General features: G+C 48.0%; 1 protein-coding gene and 1 long non-coding RNA gene across 5 annotated transcripts; both read left to right on the top strand.

The window, feature by feature from the left end:
• The first annotated feature begins 224 nt into the window (after positions 1–224).
• On the top strand, positions 225–2,878 carry LOC125150572 (uncharacterized). The gene is made up of 3 exons (XR_007146384.1): positions 225–738; positions 1,186–1,218; positions 2,675–2,878. It is a non-coding gene; the product is annotated as an uncharacterized LOC125150572 (long non-coding RNA).
• A 1,263-nt stretch (positions 2,879–4,141) lies between these two features.
• On the top strand, positions 4,142–21,141 carry NPR2 (natriuretic peptide receptor 2). Of its 4 annotated transcripts, none has more exons than XM_047829262.1 (22): positions 4,142–5,642; positions 6,467–6,672; positions 11,673–11,786; positions 12,088–12,223; positions 12,465–12,559; positions 12,786–12,918; positions 13,148–13,232; positions 13,709–13,829; positions 13,992–14,066; positions 14,264–14,341; positions 14,574–14,678; positions 14,776–14,847; positions 16,821–16,980; positions 17,135–17,290; positions 17,369–17,537; positions 17,702–17,848; positions 18,335–18,458; positions 18,648–18,716; positions 19,974–20,148; positions 20,220–20,318; positions 20,592–20,683; positions 20,815–21,141. In XM_047829262.1, the coding sequence occupies exons 1-22, from the start codon at positions 4,976–4,978 to the stop codon at positions 20,878–20,880; spliced, it is 3,144 nt and encodes a 1,047-aa protein (XP_047685218.1). In that variant the 5' UTR covers positions 4,142–4,975; the 3' UTR covers positions 20,881–21,141. The 4 variants fall into 4 exon arrangements, with proteins under 4 accessions (XP_047685218.1, XP_047685217.1, XP_047685220.1 ...); XM_047829261.1 differs by having other exon boundaries at positions 13,700–13,829; XM_047829264.1 differs by lacking the exon at positions 13,992–14,066.
• The last annotated feature ends 70 nt before the right edge of the window (positions 21,142–21,211 follow it).

Here is a 21,211-nt window from a genome sequence, read left to right as displayed (position 1 = left end):
GCTTCTTTTTATGTGACGTATTTGTGGGTGAGGGAAAATAGGCCTCTTTTTCTCAGTGAAAGATTCTGTGAAAAAATCGTAGACTTAAAAAAAATTTTTTTTTACGTTTATTTATTTTTGAGAGACAAAGAGAGACACGGCACAAGTGGGGGAGGGGCAGAGAGAGAATGACACACAGAACCCAAAGCAGGCTCCAGGCTCTGAACTGTCAGCACAGAGCTGGACATGGGGCTTGAACTCACAAACCGATGAGATCGTGACCTGAGCCAAAGTCTGATGCTTAACCAACTGAGCCACCCAGGCGCCCCCCCAAAAAAGTAGACTTTTAAATGGAGTGGAGAAGGAAATATAACCGAGAATATTCTATATGAGACTTTAGGCTATCAGATACTCCCAAGGGATGGTAAGTAATTACCGGGGTTGGTAATAATGGTGAAGGGTGGTATTAGGAGCATAGAGAAGCAGTAAATGTACCTGGGAAACAGGCTAAGTGAGGAAGAACAATGGACACCACTGGTCATGCATACATGTGCTGGTCTAGGCTTTGATGGAGCAGACAAGTAAAAAAAAAAAAGGTTCACCTGGAACTTGAATCATATGCAGTTGCTTCTCCTGACGATTCTTCAACTTCTTTTTAAGAATCCATAGAACTACCCATGGACTGTCTTTTCACAAAACCAGTATTTCTGGCCCTCAGGGTATGGTCCAGTTCAACTTTCCAAATACATACATAGACAGGTAAGTTAGAAGCAGGGATCTGATCTGAAAATATTTTAAATTTAAAACCTTTTTAACTTATAGAAGAAAATGATGTGTGAACTCAAAGTATAAACCTTTGACCTTTTAAACAATAATAGCTCCTCTTTGAGGATATTGAATATTATGAGAAGGTGAACTGGAGTTTGACCTGTTTTCAGGATTCTGTCTCTCCCACTGGGCCTGAAAGAAATAATGCAGAATTTTTATAAACTCTTTCTTTGCTTCAATATGTTTCATTGTGTTTCTCTTTTTACACTGCTTCCTCCTTTCCCTTTACTGAAATGCTGCATATGAAATGTATCTTTTCTGCCTTATTTTATCTTGCTTTCCGTGGCTGTTCCCTGCCCTCTGTTGGCAGGTTCCTTTGGACCTGTCTGTCTTGTGTGCAAGAGAGAATCACATATAGTTAAAGTTCTTTTTTTGCAGGTCAGATCACTCAAGCAGAGAGAAGACTGGAAGGTGTGTGGGTTTTTTTGTTTTTTTGTTTTGCTTTTTGTTTTGCTGGAATCCTGTAGGTCTGGAGGCATGGTCTGGTGGGGGGCAAACCTGAGGGTTCAGAGTTAGCTGTGAAACCAGGTAAATTGTAAAACTGGTCAGTGCTGAACTGGAAGTCAGTTTGGAGCATCAGGCCCTGCCATGGAGTGGATTAGCATGAGCCTGGATCCCATGGGTGGTCCCAGAACCCAGCAAGGGTCTTGAGCCTGAGTGTGATTGGAGGTAGGACTTCTTTACACTAAGGAACAGGGCAGCTTGGGAACCACAGCGGCTTATAGCAGCTAGCTGATTTGATGCTCAACAGTTTAGTTCTTGGTCAGAAATGAGGTGTTTGGGCTGGCCCTATCCTAGAAGAAATGATAAGTGGTGTCTGTGAAGTAGTAGGAGGCCATACCAACCCTACAGAGAGAAAGATGGACCCTACTGCGTGCTGCTCAGACCAGGAGGGTCTTTAGATTTCTCAGGTTTTGTATGAATTACAGTGGGGTTACCAAATACAGCCCAAATCTTATTGTCCACATCAATGAGAGCAGTGATTGCTTGGATAATGGGAATATGTAGATAACCAAAGTTCTCATTTACATAGTACTTTCAGCCTACCCTCAAAAAGAAAAAACAAACAAGACCTTTTACTGGATGTTAATACGAAACTACATTAAGTAATTAACTTTTATTTTCCTGCCCTTTCCCACTTTCTAGTATTAGTGGCCAGTTGGAAGGAGGAAGGAAAGGGCAAGATGATTGAAAGTTTAACCCCTAACATAACTTACAGTTGTCGTTAATATTCAGAATAATGACATATCATGTACTTGAACTTGTCTGGGAGTCTGGGCAACAGTGGTGTTGGTCATTACTGGGGTCTGTAGGTGTTCCAGAGAGACCTGTCTGGGTCTTTGGTGGCCATTACCCTATAAGCACAGCTTCATGTGCTAAGTTCATGAGTTAGCAGGGTATTTGTACAGAGCCCCATCTTTGAGAATATCTATACAGAGCCTTACTTGGATTCCAGTCTCTACTATTAAAAAGCCATTTAGGGTTGGGGGGGAGTGGTCTCCTTCTCTGGGACTTAGTTTTCTGTTGTTATTATTATTATTATTTTTTAGTAGGCTCTATAGCCAACATGGGGCTTGAACTCAGAACACCTAGATCAAGAGTCCTATGCTCTACTGACTGAGCTGGCCTTGGACGCCAGTTTCCAGTTATCTTTAAATGAGGGAATTGAACAATATATTTGTAAGATTCCTCATGTCCCTGAAATTCACAGATTCTGGCAGATATTGTGTCATTTTGGATTTGTTTCCCTTATTAAGCTGTGTGTAGTTGCTTACAACATATTTTTGGTTGACATGGTCTGAAGTTAGAACCATGTCTTTTCAGGTTATCCACTTTTGATTTTTTTATCCTTTGCTTTCTTGCTCAGATAGGACAAAATCCCTTTTTACTAGCCGTTGGGAGCTGGAATTGAAATTACCATCCCTCTGTGTTGAAGAAGTCCTAAGGCTGCTATTTCTATTGGACTTGGGGCAAGAGATGTTGTCGGGGGTCTTGCCTTTGACATGGATTCCAGCTACATGCTCCTCAAAGGTAAGGGCTGTATTATTCACCTTTTCTTGTATTCACCCTTACAGCTGTGCAAGTCAGCCAGTGTTCAATAAAGAAATATACCTAAGAATAAAATGGCATTGTCCTTAATTTCCCCCCGAAACCACTAGGTGTCGCCTTCATCTCAGAGAAAGTAGGCCCCTCCTCTCTCCCTGCACACCTACACCCCTCCCTCTACTCTAGGAGCGTTCAGCTTCTAGGCACGGTGATTTCTGGAGAAGAGGCTTGAAGGGGGAGAGAAACTGTGGCTTTCTGAAGGAGAATGGGTTTATATGTATCTCCTTTATGATAGTTTGAGAGAAACTCCCCAGGGTCCCATAGCAGTCCCCTCCCAGCAACCATGGTATCATCCCTCTTAAGCTATTCTCAGGATCAGATTGGCACGCCAGATACAGAGTATCTGGGGATAGCCTTCTAGGCTGGAGGCTTAGGAGCGGGGTGGAACCCAAGGGGGATACAATGGGCTCGCATTGCTGGGGGAATGTTCTGCTCAGTCAGTCCATGAGCTGTTATCAGGTGCAATCCTGGGCTGTGCAGGGAGACAGAAGAGAAGAGGCTGTTCCTGGGCTGGGTCCCTGGAGCAGATGGTGTGGTAGAGGCCCAGTGGGCTATGGTGAGCCTCTGAAGACATGGGAGGGCACAGAAGGGAGCATGGGGAAGGAGGAGGGAGGGTGGGGGGCTGAGTTCTAAGGAAGAAGGAGACCCATGGACTTGTAAGGACTCAGGAAAAACCAGGCATTGGAGCCCCTTGGTCCTGGAGGGGCCAGTCTTCCAGGTGGCAGGCACCTCTTCCTGGTGAAGGAGGGAGAGGTTCCTGGCAATGGGAAGGGTGCTATGGTTTACTAGGTGGAGGACTAGTGAGGATACCAAATATTTGGGGATTCCTGACTGCTTCCTGGAGACTGGAGTGTTGGAGGGACTCAGGGGAGTTAAGAGAGGGGACCCTAAGAACAGCGGGATACGCAAGTGGGGAGAGGAGAAGTTCTGGGCTCTTGGCAATGTGCAAGATGGAGAGACAGTGGCGGGGTGGGTCAGGGGCTTGGGGGAGACAGGGCTGGGCCCATAAAGTGAGAAGACGACCAGGAACCTCACCGGCCTGAGAGCCCCTGGCGCGGAGCCCCCGAGTTGTCACTGGGTGGGTTTGAGACCTGGGATGTCCCTGGGCGCCAGGGTAGGGGGTGGGGGGAGACAGCAGGCGCCAGAGGGTGGGGCCTGAGGGGGAGGAGGAGGGGCCGCGGGGGAGGGGGCGGGGAAGGCGCGGGGCGGGGGCGGGGGCGGGCGGCCTGCCCGGGGAGTCACACTCGGCCGCCGCCGCCGGCGCAGCGAGCAGAGACGGGCCGGGCCGCGGCGACCTGACCTGGACAAGCGGCGCGCCCGGGGGCCCAGGCGGGGGGCGGGAGGAAGCGCCCGGCAGCGCCGGCCGCCCGGGCCCAGGAGGAGCGGAGCAGAGAGGAGCTGGGACACGGGCGGGGCCGCCGCAGCTCCGGATGGGACCAGCGCCCTGGGCCCGTTAGTCCAAGCAGGAGCTTCAGGAGAAGCCTTCACTGGGAGATTTACCCCTGCCTTTCCCTCTGCTCCAGCCCAGGCCTCGCTTCGCTCCCCGCCCGCCCATGGTCCCGGTCCTTCCGCGGCGCGGGCCCCCTCCCACCTTACCCCCTTGGTCCTCCTTTTCGCAGCTCTCAGCCCTCCTAGCCCCTTCAGCTGTGAGGTCCCCTCAGGCCTTTCCTTTGTACCAGCCTCCCCCCCACCCCCACCCCATCCCAGTCTCGGATCCCCTTTTCCTTCTCAGCTAAAGCTCAAGATTCATCAGGCTCCTTCGCCTCTCACTGTCCCCATCCCAGTCACAGGCCCCCTTGGTCCCTACCTTCTCCTGCCACCCTACTCAGCCCTCAGTCCTTGCCCCAGACCGGTGGACCCACTCCTTACCCAACCCCCGGGGCTTCCTCCCATCTCCTCTTCACCCGTCCCCACCACTTTCTGTGTCGCAGCCTGCCTAGCTTCACCTCACTTCTCTCCCTGGCCATCTTCCCCAGGTTCCAGGCTGGGTGGTGCTTGTGCCTCCTCCGTAGGCCAGAGTGGCACCAGGTTCTGGGGGTGGTGGGGCCGCTGCTTTCTCCCTATGGCACTGCCATCACTCCTGCTGTTGGTGGCAGCCCTGGCAGGTGGGGTGCGTCCTCCAGGGGCGCGGAACCTGACTCTGGCGGTGGTGCTGCCAGAACACAACCTGAGCTATGCCTGGGCCTGGCCACGGGTGGGTCCTGCTGTGGCACTAGCCGTGGAGGCGCTGGGCCGGGCACTGCCTGTGGACCTGAGGTTTGTCAGCTCGGAACTAGATGGCGCCTGCTCTGAGTACCTGGCACCGCTGCGCGCTGTGGACCTCAAGCTGTACCACGACCCCGATCTTCTGTTGGGTCCCGGTTGCGTGTACCCCGCTGCCTCTGTGGCCCGCTTTGCCTCACATTGGCGCCTTCCCCTGCTGACTGCGGGTGCTGTGGCCTCTGGTTTTGCAGCTAAGAATGAGCATTATCGTACTCTGGTGCGCACTGGCCCCTCTGCTCCCAAGCTGGGTGAGTTTGTAGTGACATTACACGGGCACTTCAATTGGACTGCCCGTGCTGCCTTGCTGTATCTGGATGCTCGCACAGATGACCGGCCTCACTACTTCACCATCGAGGGCGTCTTTGAGGCCCTGCAGGGCAGCAACCTCAGTGTGCAGCACCAGGTGTATGCCCGTGAGCCAGGGGGCCCTGAGCAGGCCACCCACTTCATCCGGGCCAACGGGCGCAGTGAGTGTGGCCCAGGCTATCTTAGGGTCAGGGGAGGAGGGTTGCTGTATCCCTGCAGCTCAGCACTGGGAAACTGTGGATGGAGGTGGGCACTGAGATGTATGTGGTGGTTGGGGTCAAGAAGCACATGTGGAGAGAGCACCTGTGAGAAGGCTAAGCCATTGTATTAGGGGAGCTTGTGGACAGCATAGGCAGATATAAACAAGGAATAAGATAGCATGAGAGGTGGAGCCTGTGTCAGAGAAGAAGGTGGGATTGGGGGGAAACTGACTTTCGGGAGCAATACGAGTGCCCTAGAGTACGGGATGTGGTTGATGGCCACTCCAGAATGAGTGTCATCTGTGAGCAGAGACTTCTCAGACGGGGCACCAAGACAGGGCAGAAAAATAGTAAGGACTCCATAAATGGGCTTTTGGATTCAGCGCATTTGTTGGGGAAAGACAGAGTAAAACTGCCACTGACAGTAATTTTGAGCAGTCAGTGCCTTTGAGCCTAGGGAGAGGCAGGGCCGAATGGGGCAGTGAGGAGGGCTGGGTGGGGCGCAGCAGTCAGAGCTCTGGGAAGAGGAGGGGCTTAAAGGCTGATAGCTCCCTTCCTCTGGGGTCTGGAGTCAGACTCTGACCTCTGCCAGATGGTCCATAAAGCCCCAAGGTACTTATGACATAGACTCCAAGGGGGAGGGATGGGGAGCATATGTTGGGTGGTTGATAGGTTAGGGCACTTTCTTCCTTGCTGAAGATGGAAATGCAGATGGTTCAGAGAGGGGGCTGCCTGGGGACTGGGGACTTTCTCAGAATGCTCCTCTGTTTTATACTCGTTCCCAGTTGTGTATATCTGTGGCCCTCTGGAGATGCTGCATGAGATCCTGCTCCAGGCCCAGAGGGAGAACCTGACCAATGGGGATTATGTCTTCTTTTACCTGGACGTCTTTGGGGAGAGTCTTCGTGCAGGCCCCACACGCTCTACAGGCCGGCCCTGGCAGGACAATCGCACCCGGGAACAGGCCCAGGCCCTCAGAGAGGCTTTTCAGGTATCATTTGCGCCAAAAGTGGAGGAGGGGGAAAGGAAACTTCTTTGGAGATTCTCTGTCATAAGACCCACAGAAACCCCAGAAACAGGGCAGGAATTATGAGCTACAAGAGTGAAATTAACAGAGGCTTTTTGAGTCTCCTATCATTCTTCCTTACTTCCCCACTTTTGTGACTCTTTTCTCATTACTAAGGCTACCTCCCAAGATCCTGGAACATTCTCTTAAGTCCCACTAGTAGACTTTACTGTGAGGGGGAAAAGTTCAGGAAAAGACCTGGTCCTGGGCCCTGGGAGGACTTCCATCCTTTCTGGATAGGCGAGGTATGATTGAGGTACAGTTAGATACAAATACGAGAAAGAATATGATTATGTGTCCTGGAACAGACACTAAGAACTTGGGGTTCAGATGAGGGAGAGTCAATGTGAGCTGGGTTTAGGGAAGCTTTTTTATAAAGATGAGAATCTTTTGTGACTTGAAAGATAGATGCCATAGTCCTAGTCTCAGCAGGAGAGAGGATCTAGGCAGTCTGAGCAAAGAGATAAAAGATAGAAATGGGCATGTTTGGGAAACCAAGAAGATACTGACCTGACAAGAAAGAAGGGTTGGCTTGAAGCAGATGTAGGAAATAATGTTGCAAAGATATAGTCAGATTAAGGAGAGCTCTGAAGCTAAAATTAAGGTGCTTGGACTTGGATGTGGGGTCCTTGATATTTTTTTGTGAAGAGAAATATAAAGACAGAATTCTGGTTGGATAAGAAGAGGAGGAGGTTAGAGGCAGTGAGACCACCTGTATTCAGGTCAAATGGAGTGAGGTGATATAGGCTTCAAGGACAGTGGCAGTAGTAGGAATGGAAAGAAATGAATTTAGGAAACAACTTGCAGGGGAAATTGACATGACTGTTCATTTCACTCTTCTGCTCAAAACTTTCAATGACTAAATTCCTACAGAATAAAGTCCTGACTCCTTATCATGACATTTCAGACCTTCTACAGTCTGTGTTCAGCCCAGGTTTTCAGTCTTGCCTCCTAGTGCCCCTCATGCCCAGTACTCCAGCCAACCAGACCTCTCTCAGTTCCCCAACCCCTGGGCCTCCCTGCCCCCTTGCCGTTGTGCTCTTTGCTCTATTTTTCTAGAATGTTCTTTCTTCCCTCATGCTAAATCTCTGCCCCTGCAAATCACACCCATGAATTGTTCCCTGACTCTTCCACCAATTTTTTCACTATCTCTCCTTTTTCTGAAAAAGGATTTTAAGTGGCATGTAGGGTAACTTTAAAGACTTTTCAACCCTGGGATTCTCTGAATCTAAAATTCAGTAGATCTTTACAAGGGCTGGACTTGGGTGGTCATCTTCTCTAATGAGTAAAATTTTGTGTGACTGTAATTATATATTTAGTGGTATCTGTGAATGACATGTCTGGTATGAGTCTATGACTGTCACACTTGAACCTGGGCAGTGGCAGGACAGGTTTTGTTTATGCTGTCACTTTTGCTTAAAACAACCTTCTCACCTTTGTCTGTCTGGATAATGTGTGTGTATTCTTTAAGGCTCAGATCAGTTATTTTTCCTTTGAGGAAACAATCCTTGAATCCCCAGGTTGGACTGAATTTCCTATTCTTGTGCTTAACTCCATCTCCTGTAGAGCTTAACCACATTATCAGTCAATGTTTGAGTCATTTGAATATTGGCTCATTCTGTTAGTGTCTGTTGAGCACCTATTATGTCCCAATCACTGTGCGAGGTACTGGTATGCAGTGGAGAACATAACAGATGTAGCCCCTGCCTGGAGCTTACATTTAGTAGGAGAGACAGACATTAAATAAGCAAATAAATACAAACATAGGACAACTTGCGGTGCGTGTTACTAAAAACCCCGTAAAAAATAAAACCAGGAAAAAAAAAAGCGCTTCTCATGAGAAGGGAATGGCAAGGGAATTGTACTCTAGCTAGTGTGGTCAAGGAAGATCTCTGTGGCTCTCCTGGGTGGGAGGACTCCATAGCTTTATGGGCTGTATTCTTTTTTGTGGAAGGAATATCTCTCTTTCTTGTCTGAGAATTCCTACCAGTCAAGGGGCCCCAGCACTTAGCTTAGGGGGAAATGAGATCTAGTCAGCTAACAATTAGGTAAATTAATTCTCAGTTCTCCCACTTACTGCAGGCATTATTCAGAAAAACAAAGAGGGATTTTGCTATGACACAGAAGAAGGGGAAATAGGCAGTCAAGAATATGCTGAGGGGGAAATCAAGGCTTTGGGGTGGGATGAGGGTAAGGGAGTAATGAAGTGTTTTCTAGAAAAACTACTCATGTTGTTCCAGTGCTGAAGCAGGGCAAGGGGCGAGGGAAGTGGGTAGTCAGCTCCAGTCAAGGATGAAAGAGCAGAGAGCCCTTAACCAGAGATACCTGGTCTACTGGGGGAGAGGCTCAGAAATTAAGTATATTGATATGATTTTTCTCGCCCATTGAGCTATAGCTACTGGCGGGCAAGGATCATGCTCATCTTTGTATTCCATATGCCTAGCACATACTTGTTAAAGTGAATTACCGGGTGTGTTGGGAAGAAGTGGGGACACGACTAAGAATTCGTCTGCAGAGGAGTAGAGCCGGCAGGTACTATAAACCAAGATGATCAGCCAGGACAGAGAATACGTAGACACAATGGAGCTAAATAAGCAAATGACCAGGCTCTATGGTCCCAGGCTGTGCATTTGAGGACTATAGGGTCAAACCTAGACAGAAGTCTCAACCTAGGTGACCAGCATGAGATTGCATTACAGAGGGGACACCAGCAGCTAGAATGGAAGTCAGGGCTGGACCGAGGGCCGCGTAAGACAGAATCTCTTCTGGAGACAATTTTTTGTCTGTTTAAGCCACTGCTGACAGCGCCTCCTGATGTGGCCGAGGGGGCCTCAAACGTAGGTCTCAAGGCACACGCCAGTGCCTAGGTGTACATCTGGCTTCACTCACAGCTAAACCTGTTTTTGGCAGCCTTTGCTTGTTTTTTTTTCCTCACCTGGAGTCCGCTGAAAAAAGGGACACCATTATCTACCTCCCTTTACCTGCTTCTCTCTAGCCCTTGAGCAAGCATAGAAATTCTTTGGACATTCTTCTTCTTTCTTGCTCTTTTTTTTAGTAGCTAGTAACCACAGCAAAACAGTCTAGCATAGCAGTTTTCAAAATGTGGTCTTGGAACCCTGGGGGTCACTGAAATCCTCTTAGAAGGACCATGAGGTCAAAACTATTTAAGAAATAATACTAAGATGTTTATTTGCGTCCTCACTCTTACTCCTCCACGATTGCACAGTGGAGTTTTCCAGAGGCTACATGACACGTGCTGCTGTTATCACTCTGGCAGCTGTCGAAGGGGTAGTTGAATATTCTTGTGTTTTAAAAGTTTGTCAGTTTTAATTTCTAAAACATAAATATTGATAGATGTAATCCAAACAATCAAAAGCTCTTTGTGGTCCTCAGTAATTTTTAGTGGTATAAAGAGGTCATGAGATCAAAAAGTTTGAGAACTGCTAGTCTAGCAAACAGATAAACCTAGAGAATTATGATGTGTTTAAAAAGTGTTAAAAACCTGTTATCAGCCTTTGTATTGAAATATAATTTGTGTTAAGCATGATCTTTTGGGGCTCTTTTCCTGATTTTTTTTTTACATCGTTTGTCAACAATATCCTACCCTTCTATTTTTCTTTTATTCTTGAAACAGGTGTTACTGAACAAACCCTCCCAACTCCACCTCAGCCCCCTTCTTTTAAATTTTGCCCGAGGGTGGGAGAGTATTACAAGTATGTGATCAAGGATCCAAATGCCCCAGTAAGAATAATTACATTATGAAGCAAACTCTAGCCTAATGTAATGAATACATATTAGAAACTGAATTTATTATTTCCTACCTAGAATGAATTTATATGTAATAAATCATATGTGATTTATCTAGTATCTCTATGTCCACATGTACTTTCAATGATAGGAATTAACAGAACTGGTAGAAGTCCGTAGATGTTATGTTCACAAAGTCACATTTCATAAAATACATTGATCTGAAGTCTTTCCCTGAGGTTGCGATGCCAATTTCCCATCTAAGACAAAGGCTAGTCTCAGTGATTGGGTAGGCCTGAGGTGTAGGCAGAGGCCAGTGTGTCCATCAGCTAAGGAAGGGAGAATGTGTAAGGTCGGTGGGAGTCACATGGGCACCCCAGTGAGAGACAGAGATGTGCTAACTTAAGGCCAGTGAGATGTGGGTGTGGCTGAGATCACATATGTCATTTGCTCGTCTGTGAAATGTGTGTGGGCATATGACTACATGTTTTCTCTGTGACACATGTCTACTACTTAGTGACATATAGGACCATGCCACTATGCAGGACAGTGTTGCTGATGGTAGGTGTTCCACACGTTAAATGAATGGGTCCACAACTTTTCACAGATGGAATCATTGTCTCCAAGTATTTCCCCCAGTTGTCATAGAACCTGAAATCTCTTTTATTTACTAGAATGGAGGCACCGTTCCAAGTGGCCCAAATGAAAATATAAACACTTTTTTTTTTGAAAATATAAACATTTAACTGATAACATTAACAGTGATTAAGACCTCAGAGAGGAGCTGTTTTATCAGTGTTGTCCTTGATAGTGAATAGGAAGGGACAGAGTGAGCAGCTGTGAGTGCTGTGGCAGCCTGGCAGGAAGGCTTGGCTGGTGGAGACGCTTGGGGATGGAGTTGATTTCATCTATTTCCTAGTTGCCACCTTCCCAGAACCATGCACCTTTCATGGAGGAGTGCCACTCACTTTTTCCCAGATGTATTGAACATATTCCATACATATATCACACACACAGGGGCACACACAACACAGAGTTTAGTATCCTCTCAGCCTTCAGACTCACCCGTGTATATTTCATATCATGTGTATTTCACCAAGTTTCCCTATCCTGCTTCCTCTCTTTCCCAATGCCTATCTTGAATCCTTTTCACTCTCCCCCATGTGCTGTTGGTACAGACAGTATTGGTGATCACATACCGAGAACCCCCAAATCCTGAGTATCAGGAATTCCAGAATCGTCTGCTGATAAGAGCCCGGGAAGATTTTGGTGTGGAGCTAGCCCCCTCCCTGGTAAGTAGATCTCTCTTTCCTGAGAGTCAGGCCAGGCTTTGAGGAAAGGCTCTTCTCCCTAACTCAGCATTAAGCCTTGGCCGTGGAGCCAGCCATACATGGGAACTGTCTGCTTTTATACAGGATTTTTCTTTCTGCCCTTTTGTCAAGTGAGGTAGGGCTGGCACTTTAGGAATGAGAGAAAGGAAGGAAGCAAACCAGAAGAGAGAAGAGGTAGAGGGAGACCCCAGAGATGGGAAAGGGGGCTGGGGAGGGGCCTGGCAGTTCATTTGGAGAGCACTGCTGAAGTTACCACCCCTAGATGAACCTCATTGCTGGCTGCTTCTATGATGGGATCCTGCTATATGCTGAAGTCCTGAACGAGACAATACAGGAAGGAGGCACCCGGGAAGATGGACTTCGAATAGTGGAGAAGATGCAGGGCCGAAGATACCACGGTAATGAAGAAGGCCAGGAGGAGACCAGAGGGCTGCTCTCAGGCCTGGGAGTGGAGTAGGCAGAAGAAAACACAAGATACGAGGGGCAGGAGGAAGTTAGTGGGAGGTCAGAGAACGTGGTAGAGGTGGGCGTGTATTAAGAACAGGGGCAGGGAGGGACTCTAAGGAATTAGAGGAATCAGGGCATAGGAGAGGGGCATAGAGTAGATCTCAAAGTAAGGGTTACTCTTTTCTATCTTAGGTGTAACTGGACTGGTTGTTATGGACAAGAACAATGACCGAGAGACTGATTTTGTCCTGTGGGCCATGGGAGATCTGGATTCTGGGGACTTCCAGGTGATGGGGGAAGAAGCAGGGAGGAGAATGTGGGCCCTGAATATCCAGCTTTCAGAGGTTCAGTGGGGCAGAACCAAAGGTAGTAGAGGCAGGGACTTACTTTCTCTGCTGGAGCTGCATGCTGGGTAGGTGGGAAGTTGGGAGAGAAAAGCAGCCAAATAGCTGGGGTCTGGGAGAGAGGCTGGTGGGAGCAGGCCTGTGGGCCCAGTTTTCTCCTTCCTCACAGCCTGCAGCTCACTACTCAGGAGCCGAGAAGCAGATTTGGTGGACAGGACGGCCTATCCCCTGGGTGAAGGGGGCCCCCCCCTTGGACAATCCCCCCTGTGCCTTTGACTTGGACGACCCATCCTGTGATAAAAGTGGGTGTGTGCAGGGGTTGGGAGTAATTCTTCCTCCCCTCCCTCCCATTCTTTCACCTCCCCTCCCTAACTCCCCATCCTTAGCTCTGTTTTCCTTGACTTGTATACTGTATACCCCTTCCTCACTTCTTTCCCTCCAGAAATCTGTCTGCTTCTCACACCCTGAGCACCACCCCCGCCCTGTCCTCAGCTCCACATAGTCTTTCTCAGGGTCCCCTCTCTCCTTCAGCTCCGCTTTCAACTCTGGCGATTGTGGCACTGGGCACAGGAATCACCTTCATCATGTTTGGTGTCTCCAGCTTCCTCATTTTCCGGTGAGTTCTGGCCTTCCCACCGACCTGCTCCCTCCCTCCCACTGCCCAGGCTTTCTGGGGGTTTGTGGGTATCTTTCGTTTGATGGCTACCTCTTAGGCCTAACGTCTTCCTCTCTAGCCTTTCTCGTTAAGCTGTCTTTTAGCCTAGGTGTTGTTTTCCCACTTTTGGTTCTAGACTGGGTGTCCTAACTAGGGATTTTGAGTGGGGTTTTATAAGGGCAAAGGTGAATTTTCCGTGAATGCTACCATATTAAGAAAGAACTTTTACCTTCAGCCTCTGTGTTTTCAAGTGAGCATAGGGCATGTATCCCCTATGTAGAGAATGCATCCTTCTGTCTCAGTCCTGCAGCGAGTCCCGCCTCAGGTATAAAAGTTGTAGCATCGGGAGCTTCAGGGAAGCCGCTGAAACCCCACTGTTGGCTTACGGGGTGGCAGGATTGGGCTTGCCAGTCAACTGAGATGTGCAGTCCTTACAGAAAGCTGATGCTGGAGAAGGAGCTGGCTAGCATGTTGTGGCGCATTCGCTGGGAAGAACTGCAATTTGGCAATTCAGAACGATATCATAAAGGTGCAGGCAGTCGCCTCACACTGTCGCTGGTGAGCCCTTGTCTCAGCTGTCCCTCTGCTTCCCTCTGAGTTCCTGTCCTTTCGTACCCTGGACCTTTCCCAGCACATTGGCCTGTAATGATAGCCCCTGCACTGCCACCATCATCTAATGTTCCTTTCATCCTTCCGCCTCCATGTTGCCCTTGGCCCCAGCGGGGATCCAGTTACGGCTCGCTCATGACAGCCCATGGGAAATACCAGATCTTTGCCAACACCGGTCACTTCAAGGTGAACAGTCATCCGCTTGTTCTGGTCCCCACCATTTCATCCTGTCTCATCCCCATCTATCACCTCTTCCCACAAATCTCTGCCCCTCATAACCTTCCTTCCTGTGTCCAGCTGAGCTCCTGGATGTCCACAGTTCTCCAGTATTTCCCAGCACCCAGGAACTAATTTCCCTTTTCCTCTTTCACTCCCGCCATCAGGGAAATGTTGTTGCCATCAAACACGTGAATAAGAAGCGCATTGAGCTGACCCGGCAGGTTCTGTTTGAACTCAAACATGTATGTAATGGTGTGTGGGTTCAGGGTTCAGGGTAAAAAGGGATGGAGAAGAGGAAAGGGGGAAGAAGAGAGGGGAATAGTAAAATTGGCTAGGAGGTCAAGGGGTTTATTTATAAGTGATTTTAAGTTGCAGGTACAATTAAGAGAAAGGCTCTCTCATGCAGTGGTAGATTTCTGTATCTCTTTGAATTCTCTCTCCCGCCCCCTCACCTTTTGTTGTTATTGTTGTTAGATGAGAGATGTTCAGTTCAACCATCTCACTCGCTTCATTGGTGCCTGCATTGACCCTCCCAACATTTGCATTGTCACCGAGTATTGTCCTCGTGGGAGTTTACAGGTAAGGGAAAGGTGGAGATTCTAGGGGCAGGGGAGAAAGGACTGTGATAGATAGTGCTACTAGGATAGTCACATAATCTGTTCCATGTCACTACCAGGATATTCTGGAAAATGACAGCATCAACTTGGACTGGATGTTTCGTTATTCGCTCATTAATGACCTTGTTAAGGTGAGTCTTCCCCACTCTTCCTTAAGAGTTCATCTGCTTTAAAATGCCTTTGTTTCTTGATCTTTGCTTTCAGCTTCTCCTTCCTAGTCCTCTAAAAGTCCCGTTTTCTCCAGTTCCCCTTATACCTCTGGTTGGGCAATAATGGGTAAATAAAGGGTCTGGAGTTTTTAATTGGGGGAGATGTATTGGCCACAATGAGTCCTGTACTTGTAAAGAAGTTTTGTGTTCCTGCCCTAAATATCTCTAATCTCTTGCCATCATCTTTTTTTGTTTGCTTGTTTTTAAACCTCCACGAGCTTATATTAAGATTTCTTAGGAAAAAAATGAATGAGGTCATCAAACATAGAATCATGTATTCTCTGACCAATATTTGGCATATCTGCTCTTTTGTTCAGAAAAACTGAAATTTAAAAAAAAAATTTTTTTTTCAACGTTTATTTTTTTATTTTTGGGACAGAGAGAGACAGAGCATGAACAGGGGAGGGGCAGAGAGAGAGGGAGACACAGAATCGGAAACAGGCTCCAGGCTCTGAGCCATCAGCCCAGAGCCTGACATGGGGCTCGAACTCCCGGACCGCGAGATCGTGACCTGGCTGAAGTCGGACGCTTAACCGACTGCGCCACCCAGGCGCCCCCAGAAAAACTGAAATTTTATAAAGAACGTTTACTAGTAAAACTAAGAGAAACCAAAGAAAATTATCCTAAACCTGTAGTATCTTCCCATATATTAGGTTTTAGCTATTTTCAAGTGACCCAGAGGCCTGTGGGTTTAGAGAGGTATGAATTTGAATCTTGCATGGGTCGGACAGGTGTTTAGAGCAAGTGCTGCAGCCAGTGAGTTAGCCCAGTGGGTCACTTGTACCTGAAGCTGGCTTTGGCTTTTCTGTTTAATTCTCATGAGGTTATTTAGAATTTTTGTGTGTGTGTGAAAGTTTGCCATTAAATGAGATGAAATATTAGGTAAAGTTGATGTGTTGGCTGTGACATTAAATATAAGAAAAATATGACTTTTGAGAGAACAATAATTTGATGGAAAAGTGATTTAGAACAAAGCCAGAAGCCTGATTAATCCTTTCTGTATTCACAAATTTGGTGACTCCCAAAGGTTTTGTTGATATCAAAAGGAATAAAAAGGAGGAGTTCACAGAGACTGGAATTATGAATTGTTTATGTCCAGAGCTAAGTATTTAGACACAGTTGTTTTGGTTAGCATATAGAACAGTGCATCCTTTTTCTGTTCCACCTGAACTGACGTGGGTGGGCTCCTAGGGTTTCATTTTGGGAAGCATCACTCTGCCTTCTTAGGACCTGCCTAATGGTCCCTCATATGCAAAGGTTTTCTCCTGTCTGGACCCACGGGGCCAGAAATGTCTGGTTTCTGTGTTGGCTTGGCAGCTGTCTCCTACTTTTGTCCATTTTCCAGGGTTTTACTAATTTACTATTTTCTCCACTTTCTCTCTGGCCCTTACTTTCCTCCTCCATCCTGACTTGCCTGCCTACACATGGTTATATGTTAAAGTTGACAACTGGTTAGTCTTGGTACATCTGGGTACTCTGGATAGCTGAGTCTCTAGCCTTCCTAGGTTTTCCTAGTGGTGGCTGTACATTTGAGGCCATCGTGGGTGTCAGTCACATCAGTCTTAGAGTTCACCCTCCTAGTTCTGTTCACTACTCAGAAGACTGACTGCTCTTTCTAGGGTAAATAACTGATAGCTCCCCTTGTCCTTCCCCTTAAACATTTCTTCTGTCCCTGGTGCCTAGGTGCCAATATACTGTTTATGGTACCAGGAAGGGAGAACTGGCCTATTCAGCCTGCTTCTTTGGGTAGAAACTGCAAAGGATGCTTTCCAAAAGTAGCTTATGGTTTTTATGGTCCCAAGATCTTCAGACAGCTAGCTAATGCCCATCTCATAGAGAGGGGGTATCCTAAGCCATATATGATCCAAACCCATGACTTGATCTGTATCCTGCAGGGCATGGCCTTTCTCCATAACAGCATTATTGCATCCCACGGGAGTCTCAAGTCCTCCAACTGTGTGGTGGATAGTCGTTTTGTGCTCAAAATCACAGACTATGGCCTGGCCAGCTTCCGATCAACTGCTGAACCTGATGACAGCCACGCCCTCTATGCCAGTGAGGCCTTCCCCCACAACTCACTTTTATATAGCTCCTCTAGCCTTGATCATTTCCACCTAGGGAGGGTGGGAGAGGGAGATGGAATGACAGGAACATGGGGAGTATTATGGGCTCTTTTTGAGGACCTGGCCAGCCTGTTCCTTCTTTTTAGAGAAGCTGTGGACTGCCCCAGAACTGCTTGGTGGGAACCCATTGCCAACCACAGGCATGCAGAAGGCTGATGTCTATAGCTTTGGGATCATCTTACAGGAGATAGCACTTCGCAGTGGTCCTTTCTACTTGGAGGGCCTGGACCTCAGCCCCAAAGGTGAGAGGCAATCTACTACCCACAGACTGCTCTACCTGGGGGACCCTGTTCTTCATCCAAACCCTTTATCACCCTCAGAGATTGTCCAGAAGGTCCGAAATGGTCAACGGCCATATTTCCGGCCGAGCATTGACCGGACCCAACTGAATGAAGAGTTGGTTTTGCTGATGGAGCGATGTTGGGCCCAAGAACCAGCTGAGCGGCCAGACTTTGGACAAATTAAGGGGTTCATTCGCCGCTTTAACAAGTGAGAGGGCACTTAGGGGGCAAGGGCTCCCCAGGGATAGAAGCCTCATCAGTCTTGGTGGATGAGGTGTGTGGGGCTGGTGGGGCCAAGAAGGTGGGTTGGGTAGGAAGTCCTGGGAGTCTTGAGAATCTGGGAGCAGGTACCATATTCTGGCCTCCCCCCAGGGAGGGCGGCACGAGCATACTGGACAACCTGCTGTTGCGCATGGAGCAGTATGCCAATAACCTGGAGAAGCTGGTGGAGGAGCGCACACAGGCCTATCTGGAGGAGAAACGCAAGGCTGAGGCTCTGCTCTACCAAATTCTACCCCAGTGAGAATTTGTCACCCTTCCCCAACCTTCCTTTGATATTCTACTCTGTTGAGTTCTGCCTGATCAAGCTCCTGAGAACTCACTTCCCAACTCTTAGAATGCTGCTTTGTTATATCTTGACACAGTGAGCCTTTCTGGCTTTACACAGTGTGTTTTCATTTTGTCTTCAAATGAGCTTTGCTGCCTTCTCTCTGATTCCTATCCCTTCTTCTTAGGACACTGCTCTACCATGCCTTTGCACCGGCAAGTGTATGTAGAACAATCCCAACTTGAGACACTTAGTGCCCATCCCTGGGGTCCCCTTCCAACCCCCACCACTTAAATGCTTTACTTGAGCTAGTCTGTAATGTCTTCCCAGCCACCTTTCTCCTCTTCTACCAGGCTTAGCTTTCATAACTCCTCTTCTGCTCAACCATATACCCCTTTTCTCTCCCCCTCTCATCCTCTTTCTCTCAGTTTGGCTCATACTGCACCCTTGCTTCCTAGTTCAGTGGCAGAGCAGTTAAAACGGGGAGAGACTGTACAGGCTGAGGCCTTTGACAGTGTTACCATCTACTTCAGTGACATTGTTGGCTTCACAGCTTTGTCAGCAGAGAGCACCCCCATGCAGGTGAGAGCCATGGGTGAGAAGTAGGGGGTGGGATAGGGATCTGGGGAACTTCACTGGGGCATAGGAATCCTTGATAATAGGGGAGATTCCTTTGTTCTGGAGTTCCCATATTTTGTTCTAGCTTATGGGTTAAGAATTCTTAGAAAGTTAGGCACAGGTCTCAGGGGCTCTACTTTCCCATCCTGTTAGGTGGTGACACTTCTTAATGACCTGTATACCTGCTTTGATGCCATAATTGACAACTTTGACGTCTACAAGGTGAGAGCCAGGGCTACCCTCCTACTGAGACCCCTTTAAAACCCAGTCTCCCCAAACCCGACATACCTACCTGCTCCATTGGCAGTTTGCCCTCCTGGGTCTCCAGCACCCTAGTACTGGGTGCCCTTTGTAGACAGACGAGGCTCTGGCACTCTAACTGTACATCCTACTCTAATTTCTTGTGAATCCTCAAGCTGCCCTAATCGGAACCATCACAGGATCTAGAGCCTATCTGCCACTTTTTGCCTAGGGGTATAAATATTGTGTCGTCTTTTCTCTTCCCTCCATTCTCTCTAGACATGGACGAATCATATGGGATGTAGGTACAGAATGACTTATGGGGCTGAGGAACAAGCTACCTTGTAAAAAATTTTGTCGAAGTCATGAGTTGGCACGGCGTGGGCTTTATTTACTGTGCCTGGCAGTAAAAATCATCAGGATTTAGGTGTTGACTTTGTGACTGTGTGGCCTTGGGCAAGTAACTGTAAAGCTCCTTGAGCCTCAGGTATTTTACCTAGAAGATGGGAATAATAGATTTATTGTGGAAATGTCTAACATTACACCAACAGTACGTATGTGTTCCTGTCCCTTTATTTGGACTTACTCTACCACGTCTGTTATTACTGTGACAATAAACCCTTTACTCAGATTGACCAGTTATTCATACTTTACCCCCATTTGCTTCATTTTTTAAAAATATATCTATCAACCTAATTACTTTTTGAACCATTTGAGAGTAAGTTGCAGGCATAGTGCCCCTTTATCCCTAAACAGTTCAGTGTCTAGTTCCTAAAAACAGGACATTCTTTTGTATAGCTTCAGTACAATTAACACAGCCAAGCGTCTGCTTTCTTACCTTGGACAGTTCAGGCTGTCTGAGGCCTATTTCACTGGGCCTGCCTGACCTCACCGGCCTCTGTGCTCTTCAGGTTAGGCCTGTTTCCTTGCTTCCCACCTCCTGACAGCAGAGCCTATTTGTTCACATCTTGTTGCAGACAGGGTATCCATTCCCTCAGCAAACGCTTACTGAGTGTTCACCAGGTACAGGGGTGGTTGTGGGAGGATTTAAAGACGCCCTGAAACTCTGCCCGCACCCCACCCCTGATTCTCAGCACCACAGCACTCATTTTCCAGTCGATGCTCTGGCCTCCCAGGCTGCTGGGACGGCTCATAGTGGTGTCCAGCTTGTCTCTTTCTGCTCTTACCCATTCCCACTGATACACATAGAGGTGACCTTTTAAACCCCATCTCAATCAGGTAGAAACGATTGGAGATGCCTACATGGTGGTGTCTGGTCTCCCAGGCCGAAATGGTCAACGTCATGCCCCAGAAATTGCTCGTATGGCTCTAGCACTACTGGATGCAGTTTCTTCCTTCCGCATCCGCCACCGACCCCATGACCAGCTGAGGCTACGCATAGGGGTCCACACGGGTAAGGCTGACTCTCACTCTGTCCCTCGTATCTGCTTTTCCCAGGCTCTCCCAACCTGTTTCTTCTCACAGGGCCCGTCTGTGCTGGGGTTGTTGGCCTGAAGATGCCCCGCTATTGTCTCTTTGGAGACACGGTGAACACTGCCTCCCGAATGGAGTCTAATGGTCAAGGTAAAACAGCAGCCCTCCACCCCAGCCTCAGCCTCAATTTGTGGTGCCCTTTTCTTCTTTTCAGAGTTCTTCCAAATCTCTCAGTCTGAGAGACCACAGTTCCTGACCGCCCCATTCTTGGACATATTTTGGTTCTAGTGCATGTGCCCCGGGAAGACTGAGAGCCTCCTGAGGGGTGGTGGTTTGGTAAAGCTCTCTCCAGTACTGCCAACTCTTCTATTGTCTTTTCTTTGATTCATTTTTCCACCATCCCGGCACCCCATCCCACCCCAGCCCTGAAGATCCATGTCTCCTCTACCACCAAGGATGCCCTGGATGAGCTAGGATGCTTCCAGCTAGAGCTTCGGGGGGATGTGGAGATGAAGGTGATGGCAGGCCATGGGGGAGGGGTCATGGAAAGGGAGGATGAAAACAATTATGGGGATCATGGGGAAAAGACAGAGATAAAAAGAATAACATAGAAGAATCTGAATTATCTTCACTCCCCCACTTCCAGGGAAAAGGAAAGATGCGAACTTACTGGCTCCTAGGAGAGCGGAAAGGCCCTGCTGGGCTCCTGTAAACCCTACTTCTTCCTAAGTGAGACAATCTCCTGCTGCTGGTACCTGGGTGGGCAGCAGTCACCATCTCTCTATACACCGGAAATGGACACTGTCATGTAAGATGGAAACCAACGTGCACAAAAACCCTACTTTGTAAGGAAGTCGTTGCCCTTTGCAGCTCAGCCTTGTACATATACCTGCCTCCCTCTGGCCTGGTTCCCTTCTTCCCTACCTTCTGTAAATATCTGTATCTAAACCAGAATATTTTGGCCAAATATAAAACAACAAAAAATGTCATGGTGTCAGAGTCTGGGTTAGGGGCAAATCCAAGGAACATGGTTACTCACAGAA

The sequence above is a fragment of the Prionailurus viverrinus genome, chromosome D4, assembly GCF_022837055.1.
Source record: "Prionailurus viverrinus isolate Anna chromosome D4, UM_Priviv_1.0, whole genome shotgun sequence".
NCBI classification, from domain to species: Eukaryota; Metazoa; Chordata; class Mammalia; order Carnivora; family Felidae; genus Prionailurus; species Prionailurus viverrinus.
This window is presented reverse-complemented; position numbering and strand designations above follow the sequence as displayed.

Excerpts from the sequence above, each read along its gene's own strand:
- NPR2 (XM_047829261.1), top strand. The coding sequence starts at position 4,976 with ATGGCACTGCCATCACTCCTGCTGTTGGTGGCAGCCCTGGCAGGTGGG. Across the intron at positions 6,673-11,672 it reads CCCTCAGAGAGGCTTTTCAG|ACAGTATTGGTGATCACATA; the intron begins GTATCATTTGCG and ends CTGTTGGTACAG. Across the intron at positions 11,787-12,087 it reads TGGAGCTAGCCCCCTCCCTG|ATGAACCTCATTGCTGGCTG; the intron begins GTAAGTAGATCT and ends TACCACCCCTAG.